We start from the raw sequence: 16,375 nt of genomic DNA, 5'->3' as shown, positions 1-16,375 counted from the left end.
ATGGTGGCTAAGTTGATATTGTCAAGTGAAGGGGATGTTGTCCATAAGGTTGAAATGATAATAGAGAGAAAGAGCGAGGAGAAGAGCAACGAGTCTGATGGTGGTGAGACAATGCTCTTAATCTCAACTGTTTCAGTGGCTCAGCAGCTTGACTTCTTTCTCGATCGGTTCCAATTTGCCAATAAAATCAAGCTCTCTCCTCTCAAGTTGGATGCCTACAAAGATTCATGTATGGTGAAGCTTGTTGAAAGTATGGCACAGGACATAGACAATTTGAGTGATCACATTAAAAGTGCTTTTGGACCTTCCTGGAAAGAAGTGGTACGAAAGAAAAGGTTCTAGAGGGTGCAATAGATGTAGGAAGCCCAACACTAATAGTTGTCAGTACATCTGCATTGATGTCCCTAGAGATTCTTCGAGGATTGAAATCCTTTACATGGTTGTGTCATCCTGTAAAAGTGTTCGCAAAGCATATGAAAGTGGAAGATCGGGCAACATCACTTAAAAGGAGCCGAGTAAATATTGCAAGTGGTACACCAAGCAGGATAAATAAATTAACATGGAGGCATTGACACTTTCACAAATGTAGATCCGCATTAACGACCCCCATGTACACAGGCGTTAAACATATAGTTGGATAAACCCTAGGTCATCAATTCCTGAGAATCGACCCTTAACTATTACATCAGAGATGTCATGCACCCACCGTCTACGTTATGCCCTAAGGGAGACATTGATACTTTCACACTGGGGCATAATTTAGTTTGATATGCACAGGGATGGCAAGGGTTATTCACTGCTTACATTACCACAAGTCAGTACTGAGTTTTGGAATCTCTATAAGAGCAATTTTCAGCAAAGGCTTCTGCAAGGGGAGATGAAGATCTATTTATATGGTGTAGTTCCTACTAACGAGAAGAGGAAAAAAATTATAGATGGGACTACATATACTCATATCATACAAAAGAGAGCATGTATCTATCCACAACAAACATTTACTGATTTGGTGCCAGAAGATTTTTCTCCTAGATTACCATATGACATTACTCTAAATTTGAGAACGATTAATACAGGAGTATCTGAATATCTTTTTATTATTTTTAGTAGTTTTTGAGTTTTTTGATATTTAGGGTATTTTTGATATTTAAGGTATTTTTGCTAATTTTGTCTTTTGTATTTTTTGAATTTTGAATCGAAATTTTAAGAATGTGAGTATGTTAATAATGTTTTATATCTTTTCAAATTTTTCTGGTTCTTTACAAGATAGTAATTTGGGTCTATATATATAAAAAAAAATTCTTTTTCTTAAGATTCGAGTCTATATAAGCATTTGTTAACGGTTTGAAAATTATTCTCGGATATTAAATAAATATTTTTCAAAAAAACTTGGAGGACGGAGATTTCTTTTCTTGTTTTCTTATTAAATCTCTTTTATCATCAGTCCGTAGGATAATCACTATTTTATTCGATGTCAAATACCAGCTACGCCAATCCTATGGGGTAAGTTTTGTATTTTAATAGATGATACTAAACATGTTCAAATCAATTTAATATTTTAACATTATTGACTAAGGTATTTTTTGCCCTTAGTTTTGTCACTTCCTCAAACATGAGCATCAACAAGCTAACTCTAACTAATATCCAAGAATGAACTATGCCACCTTTTGTTTTATAATAAGTTCTTATAATCATAGGAATTTTGATCGGTGAGAGTTTGAAAGATCTTGAAAGTTTGAGAACTTGAAAGATGGTGATGGTTTTAAGTTATTGAAATTGTCTGAGGTACTTGTGAGGGTTGGTCCCATATTGGTTGGTAAAGGTGGGTGAATAGCCCTACAAATAAGTTAGGTAAATTTCTTTTGCTATCGTTCTTAACAAAGACAAACACACAGTTAGATGAACAAATATAAAAACATAAATTTAAAAGAAGTGGCAGAAAGTTTTTATTTGGTTGGCAACTAGGAAGGTTGGTAATCCAAGACAATGTAAAGCTCCATTAAAGATCTCCTTTTGATGAAGACGGAATAGCCTCTTACCATCGTTGAAAGGGCCGACTCTAAAAACTAGAAAAACTATTTGAGTACAAGTGTGTTTTTTAAACTCCTAGGACAATGACTCTATTTATAATCTACTGGTCAAATTTATCCATTGGCTGGCGTGGTATCTCCGGGCGCCCCTAGCCATGCACTTTATCTGCTTCTCAACGGCTTTTCAACGACTTGATGATCATATTTTATTCTCACCTAGGCAATTGGACCGGTCTAGCCGTCCAGATTGGTGTTGACGTTGACTCCGAATGTCATCCTCACAGCAACGTCTCGATGGGGCACTTGTGTTGGCCCAAGGTGGTCTGGGCGCCTAGAGTCCGGGTGTCTGGACAGTCAACTTCATGTTGACTTGTCCAACTGTTCCGGTCACTTGAGTGATTCTTCGGTCATCTAGTGTTGAGCTCACTCGAATCCAACTCTAGCCTTCTCCTCGAACAGTATTCCTCCCTGGCTTCCCGTACCTCAGAAGCATCGCGTACGTCCTTCTCGTCTGCTAGTGTACTATTTCATAGCTTCTCGTCCCTCGGATGTACCGAGCTCATTGACTCGTTTCCCATACCATCCTTCTCGTCTGATACATCTTCCGCTCGACTTCTTGTATTCCTAAATTTCTACACACTTAAACACAAGGATCAGACAATAATAGAACCTAACTTAATTTGGTTGATCACATCAAAATTATCCTGAGATACTTACAGTGAGTAAATTAAGCAATAAATTTCCTAGAGAATTTTAAACCAAACAAGCTCCTTAAATCTTATATCTAAAAAGTTGAGTTTGATGTTTCTAGACAATTGGATAAAGTGTCACGCCCCGAAGGAGTCTTTACCCGACAAACAGACAGCATCTCTCCCTTATGATAATGTATGAAACATAGATATATAGCTAACGGCTGTACAAGTATAATAACTACAACCCATACGGTTGGAAACATACATAACCATGCAAGATAATAAGCAATTCACACGGTTGAAACAAAAACACAGTGGAAGATAATAACAATATACAGCCTACACTATTGGTACAAAACATAACCATGAAAAATAATTGACTACTCTGCGTACCGGTATGATTTATCTCGACAAATACATAATCAAATAAAAGGACACCACAAGTCCAAAAATCCACACACAAGTTATTCAATAAATGACCAAGTTTGAAAATCAATAATGTGAGTAAAAGTAATAGCGGAAGAAGCCGCTCGATGCGATATGGGACTAGCTAACAGGATCTCCAGGTGACTCCATAAATCCTCTACCTTCTTCTTAAGAAAAGTAAATTAGTAAAAGGAGTGGTGAGTCTACGTGACTTAGCGGGTAATACACATAGACAGTACATGAACATAATATATATAGAGAGATTCAAAGATATACAGTCTCATAAGGAATAATCAACAAGCATAACAGTAATGTCATAATAAGTGTTCATACCTGAATGATGTGCTGAGCACCTAATAACTACAAGTGCAAGAATGGATCTACAACAGAATTGATCATATCTACTAAAGTATCATATATGGTATATCCAGCTACTAATAAGCAGACCAATGTCAAGTATATGCAATAAATATATCTTAACCATATGTAAACATATCACAGATATCACAGACATATGGATATAATCAATCACAAGTATATGCAATCACATATAGTATGTATATGCATGGCATGGTCACTCCCGCCCATCCTTGAGCTACCACAACTCCTATATAGTCGAGAGGTCGGGACAATGATAACTATACACACTACCAATAGCCACTACTCATGAGTGGTATGAGTCGATAGTTTATTGAGTAGCTATCTAGCTACATAGCAATGGGGTCCATGCTACTCACTACCACTACCCCTTAGTGAAGCGAGTTGGGCACGACAAGACAAGCTGCACTCACTCCAAGCACACTACCCCAAGCGACCGAGTGAGCAGCAATGACGATGACTCTCTCAACCATAAGGGAGACATAGTCATCGGCAAACATGCAATGCTATGATGAGTAAGATGCGAATAATCATCACCACATATATAGTAAGCAACTATGCCACGCGATAGCTAGCATGTCCACCAGAGTATATGTATATACAGCAATCAATGCAAATAAACAAGATATGAAGTTGATTATTTCCAAGATCAAGTATGTAAGTATCAAACTCAGGTAAAATATAAGTAGAGTCAAGGTAAATACAGCAATTATCCGAAATATAGTTCATGCACTAAGGTCAAAATACTAAAGAAACAAAACAAGAAGTATCCGTCTCGAATGTAGATCAAGCGAAATGTCCACATGGCAGTGTCTAACACGGGCTCAAAATCCTACATCAGTATATACAATTTATCTATTTTCATATGAATTAAATAGCTAAATTAAATCTCCTAAACTAATTAGGGTATCCCTAATCAAAACACAATCATCACTTAACTCCCCAATTAATGTTTAGGTCTCACTAATATTATTCATTGCTTAAATTAAAGTTAAGCCAACTTACCCTAATCTAATCCATCCTCTTCATTAGATTAAGTTTAACCCTCAATTAACTCTAATCGTTCCATAATCTGAATTAAACTAATTAACCCCTATCCATTCCATAATCACATCAGGTTAGGCTAAACATTAATCAATTCCAACAACTCACCCAAATCTAGAGAGACCTCTGCTGACTCTCGACTGAAGAAGTTGCTGCCGAAAGTTACAGTCGGAGTTAAGTGAAGCTACTACCCTCTATGTCAAGTACCCCAAATCAGCACTTGCTAGCCGAAATTCAACAGGGTTGTAGTGCTACATATTGGATCTCCAACTCATATGTAGATCGGATGAATACCATGGCTAGCGATTAGATGCGAAGAAAACAGAGATAGAGATTCTCACTGTACCCTCTTGTGAATGGAGAAAAAGTCTGGTGGCTAAGATTCAAATCTGGCGAAGGGAACTGTGTCTCGGCGATGATTGAAGGCGGACGAGTGGAAGATGAAGTAAGCAAGAGGAACAGTGGCTCAATCAAAATTTTTGGGAAGAGAAACAACGTTTACTAGCTTAGGTTACTATAACATGATTAAATCCTTGGGGTTTAATCTTCACAACCTTAGCTTTTCCGATTAATCGGATTTAAATGTATCTTAGGAAATTAAACATTTCCTCGTTTAACTCCCTTTAATCTTGTTTACCCTATAAATGTATCATACGGATTCGATTTAAATCTTGAAATTTTTTTAAAAATCCTCAGAAATTTTTATAAGGTTATTTCTCCGATAACACTAATTATTTAATTATCGTATTTTACATAAAGTGCTCCACTAGACATTCAAAATTTGAATGTGGCACTCCAAATTCGATGATCAACCCAAGTATGTCATAATTCTTGGCTATGCCATTGACGATAGCAATGTACAAAAGCTTCAAAACTTGACTGATTATGATCAATCGACTAATATCATTGTTCAACCAAATAGAATATTTAGAATTCGACTGCGGGATTTGACTAAATAGGAAATAGTCAATTGATGGTGATGGATAGTGGAGTAACGATGAGGTGGGTGTAGTTATTGACTTGATGGTTTATAGAGCAATGTTTGAATTTATAGTTGATCAATCAATTGATAGGTAAGATCAATTGACTGATAGATGAAAATCAATCTCTAATTTGAAGGCTATTAAAGAATTTTCAAAGAGATTTTCAATGTCGATTCTTAGAGGTGTGAGGACGTAATGCTGCAATTTCAAACCAACAAGGGGCAATTTAAAACAACAACAAACATCCAAAGCAAAGCTCACCTGTGTAAACGTGTTTATTTCAATCTTTTTTAGTCATTTGTATTTTTGTATTTTTATATAAATAAGTTGCAAGAGACTTCTCTGCCTCCAAAAAGTATTTGAGAAGGTGAATGATAATGGTGGTATTAGTTAGTGTTGGAGCAATCAATGTGATCCTAGGTTTTAATGTTTGGATAAATGTTTGAGTTAGGTTATTTATTGTATTTGATATGCGTTGTTAAGTGTGCAAGTGGTAGATACAACAAGAAAAGTCTAAGTGCGATCGTGTGATCTTGGCAAAGATAAGTCCAAATATGATATTGGCAACGTAGGTCCAAGCGTAACTTAGCAAGGATGAAGTCCCGGAGTATAGAGCTCTTGGCAAGGTTAAAGTCCTAGAGGTGAGAAATCTCTTGGTAATGGAAGGCCCGACAATAAGGACAAAATCGAAGGAAGCTCTTGAAGACAAAATATGAAGGATAGGGAAGCATCTGAGGGACGTAAGGCTAGTGGAGGACACTAGAAGAGAAGGTCAATTTATACGGGAGAGGACAAGTGCTAAGTGATTGTACTTGGGGTAAAAACTCTAGTGTTAGGATTTATTAGTCGATTGGTATATGTCTCAGTTGACTGATGGTTGAGAAACAACAAATATGAGCTTTTGTTTGCTCAGCCTAGGGTGATCAGTCGATTGGTATGTTCATCGGTCGACTAGTCCCAATCAACTGACCTGTCGACTAAGAGAGAACATAATGTTTTTGTTCTCTCAATCGAAGTGGGCAAGTCGATTGGTCTTGGCATTAATCAACTGGTATCGAATCGTTGGGGTATATCGGTCGATTTTCCACATAGATCAATCAACTGGTGACTTTACCTATCGACTGGTAGATGGAAAACAGCCTGGATGTTTTCCCCTAAGCTCTATATAATGGAGCTTGGGATAGCTGGCTTAGGTGATGAAATTAGAGGTGGTTAACCCCTAATTAGAGTCTCCAAGCTCCCGTGATCCAAGTGCGCATGATTAAGTTTGTGGCGAGACTTCTTGATAGAGAAGGAATCGTTCACTAGCCGAAGTTTGCCTGGGATTGATCCACTGAAGGATCACAGGGATCGTCCGCCTCACGGGCATGTTGTGGAGTACGAGCATCATCTCCAAACCACGTTAAACGAAACGTGTTAGAGTTTGTTTATTTTCTTTTTTGTTCTTGGCTTTTGTATTCATATTAGTTTTGTATTTTTTATATGCACTAATGAATACGTAGGAAGCGAATAAAGTGGGTTATCAGCTATTCACCCCCCCTCCCCTCCCCCTCTAACTGACTGGGTCAAAGGTACCAACAGTTAGGACTAGGCCTTTGACATAGCCACCTTGGGAAGCGGTGAATGAAGTAAAATCAAACATGTTAGCGTGTGTTCTTGTGCTGTTGGCGTCGAATTTAATTCAAATTTCCACTACGCATTGAATTTTGAGGCGATCAGAGTTATTCATCCCCACCTAACTCGCACAAGTCCCAACAAAGTCAACTCTATCTGAATCGCATCCAAGTCTATCCAAATTAGAACACGATTTCGACTCGATGATTGTTGAAGCACCAATCACCAATGGATGCGGCAATAAAGCACCGATCATCAAGAGAGGCATGCATCTCTTGATAAACAAAGGAAGATAAGCAATATTTGAGAACTTGTGCCACCCTTTCACTTCTATTTAAAGGTAACCTATTGCAACATCAAGGCAAATAGTCTCATAACTCTCTAATTTTTCTACTTTTCTCCAATTATCTTTTTCATTCTTTTTTCAAGATCCGACTTGAGCGTCAGAGGGGTTTTTGATGCAGGAGGATCCAAAGATTGCTATTATTATTTTTAGTAATTTTTATTCTTTAGGTATTTAAAGTATTTTTAATGTTTTAGGTATTTTTGGTAATTTTTATTTTTTATATTTTTTTAATTTTGAGTATGTTTAGGAATTTTAGAATTATAAGTCTATTAATATTTTTTCTTTTAGAATTTCTTTCTTTACTTTACAAGATAAGAATTATGGTCTATATATTAGAATTTCTTTTTCTTCTTTGGATCTTAAGGGTTGTAGGGTTGTAGTCTATATAAACAAGTGTTTACATATTTAAGGGATAATCCTTGTTTATTATATAAAAAAAATATAGAGGACAACGATTATCTCTTCTTGCATTCTTCTCAGAACTCCCTTCCTGTCAGCCCGCAAGATAATTGCTTGGTGTCAGTTGGTACGAGAGCTAGCAGGTTCTGATTTGAGAAAGCCAAGTATTGGATCCAATGGAAGGTCATAATATTAGTGATCATGGTCGTTGATCCGGCGGTTAGGACACGGGACCCCATAGCGAGGGGTCAACGTCACGTGGAAGTCAAAGAGACAGGTGGTCCATCGGAGAAGGGTGAGCCGACCAGACTCATGAGAAAAGGGCAGACCGACCGGTCGACCGGGAGAAGGATGAGTCGACCTCCCGACCGGCCGACCGATGAACATCCGATAATAAAAAGGCACCCTGACAAGGATCGGGGTTCCGGCGCTCGATTGAACAGTAACGAAGGGCCGATCGGACGTCATGATCATCCGAAGACAATGTAACATACTGCTAGTAGTCCCTATATAACATCTTACCGAAGATCTCCCCAGCATGCCGATGAAGAGGGAAGGCCGGACGTGATGTAAGGGTCGCCCGGCCAGGCGTAAGAGGAATGCTGGCCGGCCGGACGCCTCGTCCCGCCGGCCGGACGGACGCCCCGGCCTGTGGTCGGTAAAGAAGGACAAGAACATCTTATGACAGCTGTCAAGTCCTATGGCTAGGTCATACTCCAAGTCTGACAACGAGGTGTTCTGTTGTCCCATTGAAGACGTGCTTGGACTGTAGCAGTATGACGTCAGGTAAGCATTCTGACAGACACATACCGAGGTATGAGCTGCGGACACGTATGCGCCTCGGTGGACGTGCAGGAGTTCTTTCACCGCTCTATATAAAGAGTCTTATACTTCGCCGGAGGTACGCGTTGGACACCTTTGGAGCCACTTTTTTCACTACTTGCTTGCCTGACTTGAGCGTCGGAGGGTCGCCGCCGGGAACCCCTTCCCGACCCGACTTCTGTGCAGGTTCGCCGGAGGGTCGTGCAACCAGTCGAAGATCCACGTTAGCAGCTGGGGAGCGCCACGTGCCCAGCGTCCATTGATTCAGCATTTGGACAGGATCAAATTAGCGCCGTCAGTGGGAACGCTCCTGCATCCGAACGGAAGCAATGGACGAAGCTGGACGACCACACATGGTGATGCTCTCCGTGGAGAAACTCGACGCTCTGACAGAGGCAAGAGTAGCTAGGCTCGTGGAGCAACAGGAGCAGAAGGCTCAAGTAGAAGGATAACGCAGCAGGCCGCCTCCACCTCTGGGGCCTGGGGGGGCCGAGCGGCCATGGAGGACCGACCGGGAAGTTTCGCCATCCTCCTGGCCTTGATAAATTTCGACGAGTACATTGTATCCACCTCACTCCACGGGTATTCGGGAGTTGAGAAATTGAGTCAGATCTTATGCTGATCGACAGGTTAGTTTTTCAGATATAGTTTCTTTCAGGCATAGAATTCATCGTAATTTTCCGAAAGAAGGCCCGTGTCGTTCGACCGAGCGTATATCATCGGAGCCAAAGGCTTGACAACGAAGGCCCCGAGCCGTTCGGCTGGAGGTATAATAACCGAGCCAAGCGCTCGACGATGAAGGCCCCGAGCCATTCGGCCGGAGGTATAATATCCGAGCCAAGCGCTCGATGCCGAAGGCCCCGAGTCGTTCGGCCGGAGGTATAATATTCGAGTCAAACGCTTGACGAGGAAGACCCCGCGCCGTTCGGCCAGGAGTACAGTATCTGAGGCCAGCGCTCGACAAAGAAGACCCCGAGCCGTTCGGCCGGGAGTAAGTTATCCGAGCCAAGCGCTCGACGAAGAAGACCCCGAGTCGTTCGGCCGGGAGTACGTTATCCGAGCTGGGGGAAATGTGCGCTAAATGTAAATTTATATACATTTCGGTCGCCTATGTCCTTGTAATGCAGGAAGCAAAATTATAAAGATGGCAAATATCTTCGCCGACCGGCTGTGTTAAAAGTAGCCTTAAAGGTCATCGAGCTCCGACGTTAAAAATCGAGAGACGAGCCGGCGTCTATAAACCCTCCGAGCGGAAGACTGTCGAGCTCCGACGTTAAATATCAAGAGACGAGCCGGCGTCTATAAACCCTCCGAGCGGAAGACCGTCGAGCTCCGACGTTAAATATCGAGAGACGAGCCGGCGTCTATAAACCCTCCGAGCGGAAGGCCGTCGAGCTCTGACGTTAAATATCGAAAGACGAGCCGGCGTCTATAAACGCTCCGAGCGGAAGACCGTCGAGCTCCGACATTAAATATCGAGAGACGAGCCGGCGTCTATAAACCCTCCGAGCGGAAGGCCGTCGAGCTCCGACGTTAAATATCGAGAGCGAGCCGGCGTTATAAACGCTCCGGCGGAAGACCGCCGAGCTCGACGTTAAAATCGAGACGAGCCGGCGTGTATAAACGTCCGAGCGGAAGACCGCCGAGCTCCGACGTTAAATATCGAGACGAGCCGACGCCTATAAACGTCCGAAGGAAGACCGCCGAGCTCCGACGCTAAATATCGAGAGTCGCGTCTATAAACGTCCAAGCGGAAGACCGCCGAGCTCGGACGTAAAAATCGAGACGAGCCGGCGTCTATAAACTCTCCGAAGCGGAAGACCGCCGAGCTCCGACGTTAAAATCGAGACACGAGCCGGCTATAAACGCTCGAAGCGGAAGACCGCCGAGCTCGGCTAAATATCGAGAGACGAGCCGGCCTCTATAAACGCCTGAGCGGAAGACCGCCGAGCTACGACGTTAAATATCGAGACGAGCCGGCGTCTCCCGAGCGGAAGACCGTCGAGCTCCAACGTTAAAAATCGAGAGACGAGCCGGCGTCTATAAACGCTCCGAGCGGAAGACCATCGAGCTCCGACGTTAAATATCGAGAGACGAGCCGGCGTCTATAAACGTCCGAGCGGAAGACCGTCGAGCTCCGACGTTAAATATCGAGAGACGAGCCGGCGTCTATAAACGCTCCGAGCGGAAGACCGTCGAGCTCCGACGTTAAAAATCGAGAGACGAGCCGGTGTCTATAAACGCTCCGAGCGGAAGACCGTCGAGCTCCGACGCTAAATATCGAGAGACGAGCCGGCGTCTATAAACCCTCCGAGCGAAAGACCGTCGAACTCCGACGTTAAAAATCGAGAGACGAGCCGACGTCTATAAACCCTCCGAGCGGATAGCCATCCACGTGATACATTCCGGCGGTAAGAGCCGACCGATGACAGAGCCTGTTCTTTAAGGCCAGCATACGACCGAGCGGCTCGCTTAGCAAAAATATGGGGAAAATCCCTTTGAGGTAAGGTGCAAAACAAAAGATAGTTAATAAGAATTAAAGATGTGAGCACGTGAACGAATGACGTTCGCTCGCCGAGCGGCTATGCAGTCGCATGGCGAAAGACATTTTTCGAAGACAATCGGCTTGAGCTCATGTTAGAGTATGGAGCCGAGCGGAGGAGTTTTAAAGAACACTTTAAACATGACGAAAGAAAAATTTCTTGCCAAAACAAAAGTTGAAAGAACAGAAAGATGATCTATTTACGCCAAACGCTGGGCAAACAAAAGAAGTTACAGCAAAAATAAGTTGTGCCGAACAGCAAGAGTACAAAAACATAAACACTCCTCACGCGTCAAAATCAAAAAGAGCATCAGGAATGGCGCCCATCACGGTAGCCAGATCCTCTGGGGGGATGGTCAGCTCGGCGGGAAGGTGACCTTTAGCCTTCAAGTAATCCACCGCCGCCTTGATTGCCTCTTCGAAAGTGAGGGAAATCTTGTCGGTGAATTTCTCTCCGAAATCATCCGAGCGGACTAATATATCAGTCGTTACTCGGTCAGATCGGCAGTCCAGTCAGTCGGACTTCGCCTCCTTCGACTAGACTTGAGGGGAAGGCAAGTGATCCGGCGGTTAGAACACGGGACCCCATAGCGAGGGGTCAACGCCACGTGGAAGTCAAAGGGACAGGTGGTCCATCGGAGAAGGGTGAGCCGCCCGGACTCATGAGAAAAGGGCAGACCGACCGGTCGACCGGGAGAAGGATGAGTCGGCCTCCCGACCGACCGACCGATGCACATCCGATAATAAAAAGGCACCCTGACAAGGATCGAGGTTCCGGCGCTCGATTGAACAGTAACGAAGGGCCGATCAGACGTCATGATCGTCCGAAGACAATGTAACATACTGCTAGTAGTCCCTATATAACATCTTACCGAAGATCTCCCCAGCATGCTGATGAAGAGGGAAGGCCGGACGTGATGTAAGGGTCGTCCGGCCAGGCGTAAGAGGAATGCTGGCCGGCCGGACGCCTCGTCCCGCCGGCCGGACGGACGCCCCGGCCTGTGGTCGGTAAAGAAGGACAAGAACATCTTATGACAGCTGTCAAGTCCTATGGCTAGGCCATACTCCAAGTCTGACAACGAGGTGTTCTGTTGTCCCATCGAAGACGTGCTTGGACTGTAGCAGTATGTCGTCAGATAAACTTTCTGACAGACACATACCGAGGTATGGGCTACGGACACGTATGCGCCTCGGTGGACGTGCAGGAGCTCTTTCACTGCTCTATATAAAGAGCCTTATACTTCGCCGGAGGTACGCGTTGGACACCTTTGGAGCCACTTTTTTCACTACTTGCTTGCCTGACTTGAGCGTCGGAGGGTCGCCGCCGGGAACCCCTTCCCGACCCGACTTCTGTGCAGGTTCGCCGGAGGGTCGTGCAACCAGTCGAAGATCCACGTCAGCAGTTGGGGAGCGCCACGTGCCCAGCGTCCATTGATTCAGCATTCGGACAGGATCATTCGTGTTAGGCAAGTTTTGGCTGAGGCAGTCTTGTATCGTGGTCATAGCATTCAGGGCAAGATTGAGGATTTACAGAGGCAAGTTACAAATTTAGCCAAGTGTCTAACAACATGAAATCTTAGAAAAAAAAAATGTGGAACCGCCACAACATGAAATCTTAGAGATCATAAGGCACGTGGTCGAGAGGATCAACATGGAAATCTTGGATTTCTAGTTGCTCTACCCGAATCTTTTGATACGTCACAAACAGAGAACAAATAATTTTATGGATTGAATCAACAAAGTGAAGCGGATCTTTGATTATAAGCAAGTTTTGAATAAGCTAAAGGTGAAACTGATTGCCATCAGACTCAAGGGTCGAGCATCGGTATGGTGGGAGCACTTGTTGTGCTCACGAGATAGACATAGCAAAACCAAAATCAATGATTGGGAGAAGATGAAGAAAAAGATGAAAGATCACATTCTTCCTTTTGGGTACACTCAACTTCATTCCATGAATGATTAGGTTTTGCCATGGAGAATGATAGCTTCAATGTCCAAGATGACCTTGACCGATTCGAAGATAATTTGGAAGAAGAAGTTGGTGAGGTACTTTATGGTGATTGCCCTTAGACTTTAATCGTTTGTAAGAGTTTGTTGATTGAGGATGATGTGGGAGATGAGACCTAGGTGATTAATGAGTCGGATTCATGTTCTATTCAACAAGATAATTATGAACCTTTTATCAAATTATATTAAGCAACGATTATAAGTGATGACAAAATTGATGAGGTGCAGTAACTATTTTCAGACTGTGTTTAATTTAGTTTAGAAGATTTTTCTCTTAGGAAAGATATCTAGCAGCAAATTGTCCTTGTTCCAAACACTAGCTAAGCCAGCCTGGGTAATCTACCCGGGCTATGAGCTACAAGCGCTCGACGCCCCAAGCTAACTTCTACTATTTCTCATTTTTCTTCCTTTCTCTATAGTAAATTCAAGCTGTGTGTTTTTCATTTTTACTGTACTGGTACCCGGGCTACATCTAGAGTACTTGTGAACCTGGCTCTGCCTTTGGTTCCAAGGTCAAATTTGCCTCCTCTGCTCCCAAATTGCATTAATTTCAAGATGGCAATATCACTTTTTCTGGTTAACTTTTCTTGGACTTTTTGTTGACAACTAAGAGTGAAAATGTGCAAAGAGGATATCTGATGATCTGGATTTAATAGAGGAAGAAAATTATGATGACTTAGTTCATCTTACTAAGGAATCTGATCGAAAATAAAATAAAGAATCAAATCCTCTAATGATACTAATTGTTAAAGATGATAAGTGCTTGAAGGACATAAAAATGGACAATACTAACGTCCACGATGTCAATTGTGCTCATCGACGGATCAAAGAGGATTCCCAAAATCTAACATGCTCTCATAGATTTTGCCCATTCGGTGTCAAATGATTTCCCTCCTAGGCTATCACCTGATATTATTCTAAACTCGAGGATAATTTTTTTTTTAATCCAAGTACTATTGATGCAAGAGAATATAAAGATTATTATTATTATTATTTGTAATTTTAAATTTTTTTGTATTTAAGATATTTTTGATAATTTTTATTTTTTTTGGATTTTGAGTCTGTTTATAAATTTTAAGATTGTAAATATGTTAATAATTTTTATTTATTTTTTTTAAAAAAAAAATGGAAGATGTCAGTTATTTCTTCTTATATTTTTCTCAAACTTTTGTTCTTATCAATTCGTGTAATAATCACTATCATATTCAGCGTCACTTAAAAATTGACCTTAGGAAGTCAGCCTGAAAAAAATAGATCTATTAAAGTTCAACCGAAAGAGTCGACCTCCAGAGATGCCTGACTTGAAGATTTATTTGACGAAGATCGACTTGACTTGCGGTCAACTGGTCAAAATTACTTGTGATTATTTATTGAATCATATCATCCTTGATCTTGGATTGAATCAGGCCTCAAAAACTTGACCTTCACTAAATCCCCCTTAAATCATATTCTGACGTAAGCCCTACTCGTGGATAATTTTGACAAGATGATGTCAATTTGAATATGAAGTTAGAATATTCATTTATTTTAGGACAAGTCAACTACTCACATATGTGATAGCCAGTATGAGTTTCGACAATTGAATTTGTGAATGTCTCCTATGCGCACCTCTTGCTCCTCTTTTTAGCTTGCACTTAAGTGCACGCAAACAAAACTACGAAGGTCGACTAATTTAATTTATTCTTAGTTTTAGTACAAAATATTAGACATAGTGGTAGATAAAGATAAGTGATCAATTTTCTCCGTCATCTTATCCACTTTTCCTTGCCATCATCCGTATACATAATTGTTGTGTGCCCTTTAATTCTCACTTATCCTCCCCTACTTTTCCTTCTCTCATTTCCCTCCCGTGAACTACTTAATTAATTTATTGCAATTTGTAATTATTTTACTACAAATTATTAATATAATATAATATAATAAATAATAATGGTAGATGCTTGTTTTTATTCAAAATTCGAGAGCAAGCCACGTGGCGCCATCGCTACGTAATGGGATGCCATATCCAGGAGTGGTTCCCGCCACAAGGTACACGTGTTTCAAAATTCGAGAGCACCAATAAGTGGCCTGGTACGGTTGTATCGTCTCTCAGAAAAGCAAACGATGCCGGGCGCGCAGCTGGCGGATGAGGCTGACCCAACGAGCGGCACGTGACTTGGGTCCCGCCCTCGCCGCGCTGATCTCTGCGCGACAAGTGTCTTCCTCAAGCGGAGTCGCCACTCGTCCTTGTCACAGCCCTGCATGCCCGCCGTGGGCCCCATCGCCGAACTTCGGCTACCCGACAAATACCGCGACGCCCGAAGCTTTTTCTTCGCGTCACGGTGATAATTAAGCGCAGCTGCGAATTACCGTGGATGCCCTCGTCTCCTTTGTTTGTTTTATTAATATATATCTGATTAATCAAAAGCGAAGGAAGCTTCTTTTTTCTAATTTACGCGTAGTCGTCGATCGCAGACGAAGTGGCATTTCTGTAGTTAAGGTTCGTGATGAGGGCGAAATGGGGAAGTGGATGGCGAGTCTTATCCGATCGCAAATCTCTATAAAGGTTAACTCATCCGGAGACGCGACACAGGACGATGGCGGCGACGAATCACCAACCGGCGGCGACGAACTTCGCGCACGGCCTCTTCTCGGAGCCGGCTCCGCCAGTGTCCGACGGATCGGACGAGTTCACCGAGTTCGACGTATGGGGATCCTTTCCTGCCGGACCGATCTCGCCGCAACAGGCCGAGCTGCTCCGCGCCGGCAGGCCGACCCCCTCCGCCCGCGGCGACAGGGCAGGGGATCGCCGACGCGCGGCCGCCGCGTCGATGCCGGTGAATATACCGGACTGGTCCAAGATACTCGGCAACCGCACTGGAAGTTACAGAAAAAAGGCAAGCGGCGTTTACTTTACGGCCGAATGCGACGTCGGCGAGGAGGAGGTGGAGATCGCGATCTCCGGAGAGCGGCGGATGGTTCCGCCGCACGAGCTGCTGGGCCGGAACCGGGCCGCGTCGATGTCGGTGCACGAGGGTGTCGGCCGGACGTTGAAGGGGCGAGATCTGAGCCGGGTTCGCGACGCCGTGTGGGAGATCACCGGCTTCCAAGACTGA

At 43.0% G+C, this 16,375-nt stretch overlaps 1 protein-coding gene and 1 pseudogene across 1 annotated transcript; both read left to right on the top strand.

Annotated features, from left to right (window-relative positions):
* On the top strand, positions 1-1,114 carry LOC121972990 (annotated as a pseudogene).
* Positions 1,115-15,856: 14,742 nt separating this feature from the next.
* Positions 15,857-16,375, top strand: LOC121972989. The gene has a single exon (XM_042524593.1). The coding sequence runs from the start codon at positions 15,857-15,859 to the stop codon at positions 16,373-16,375; it is 519 nt and encodes a 172-aa protein (XP_042380527.1).

Source organism: Zingiber officinale, chromosome 4A, assembly GCF_018446385.1.
Source record: "Zingiber officinale cultivar Zhangliang chromosome 4A, Zo_v1.1, whole genome shotgun sequence".
Taxonomy (NCBI): domain Eukaryota; kingdom Viridiplantae; phylum Streptophyta; class Magnoliopsida; order Zingiberales; family Zingiberaceae; genus Zingiber; species Zingiber officinale.
This window is presented reverse-complemented; position numbering and strand designations above follow the sequence as displayed.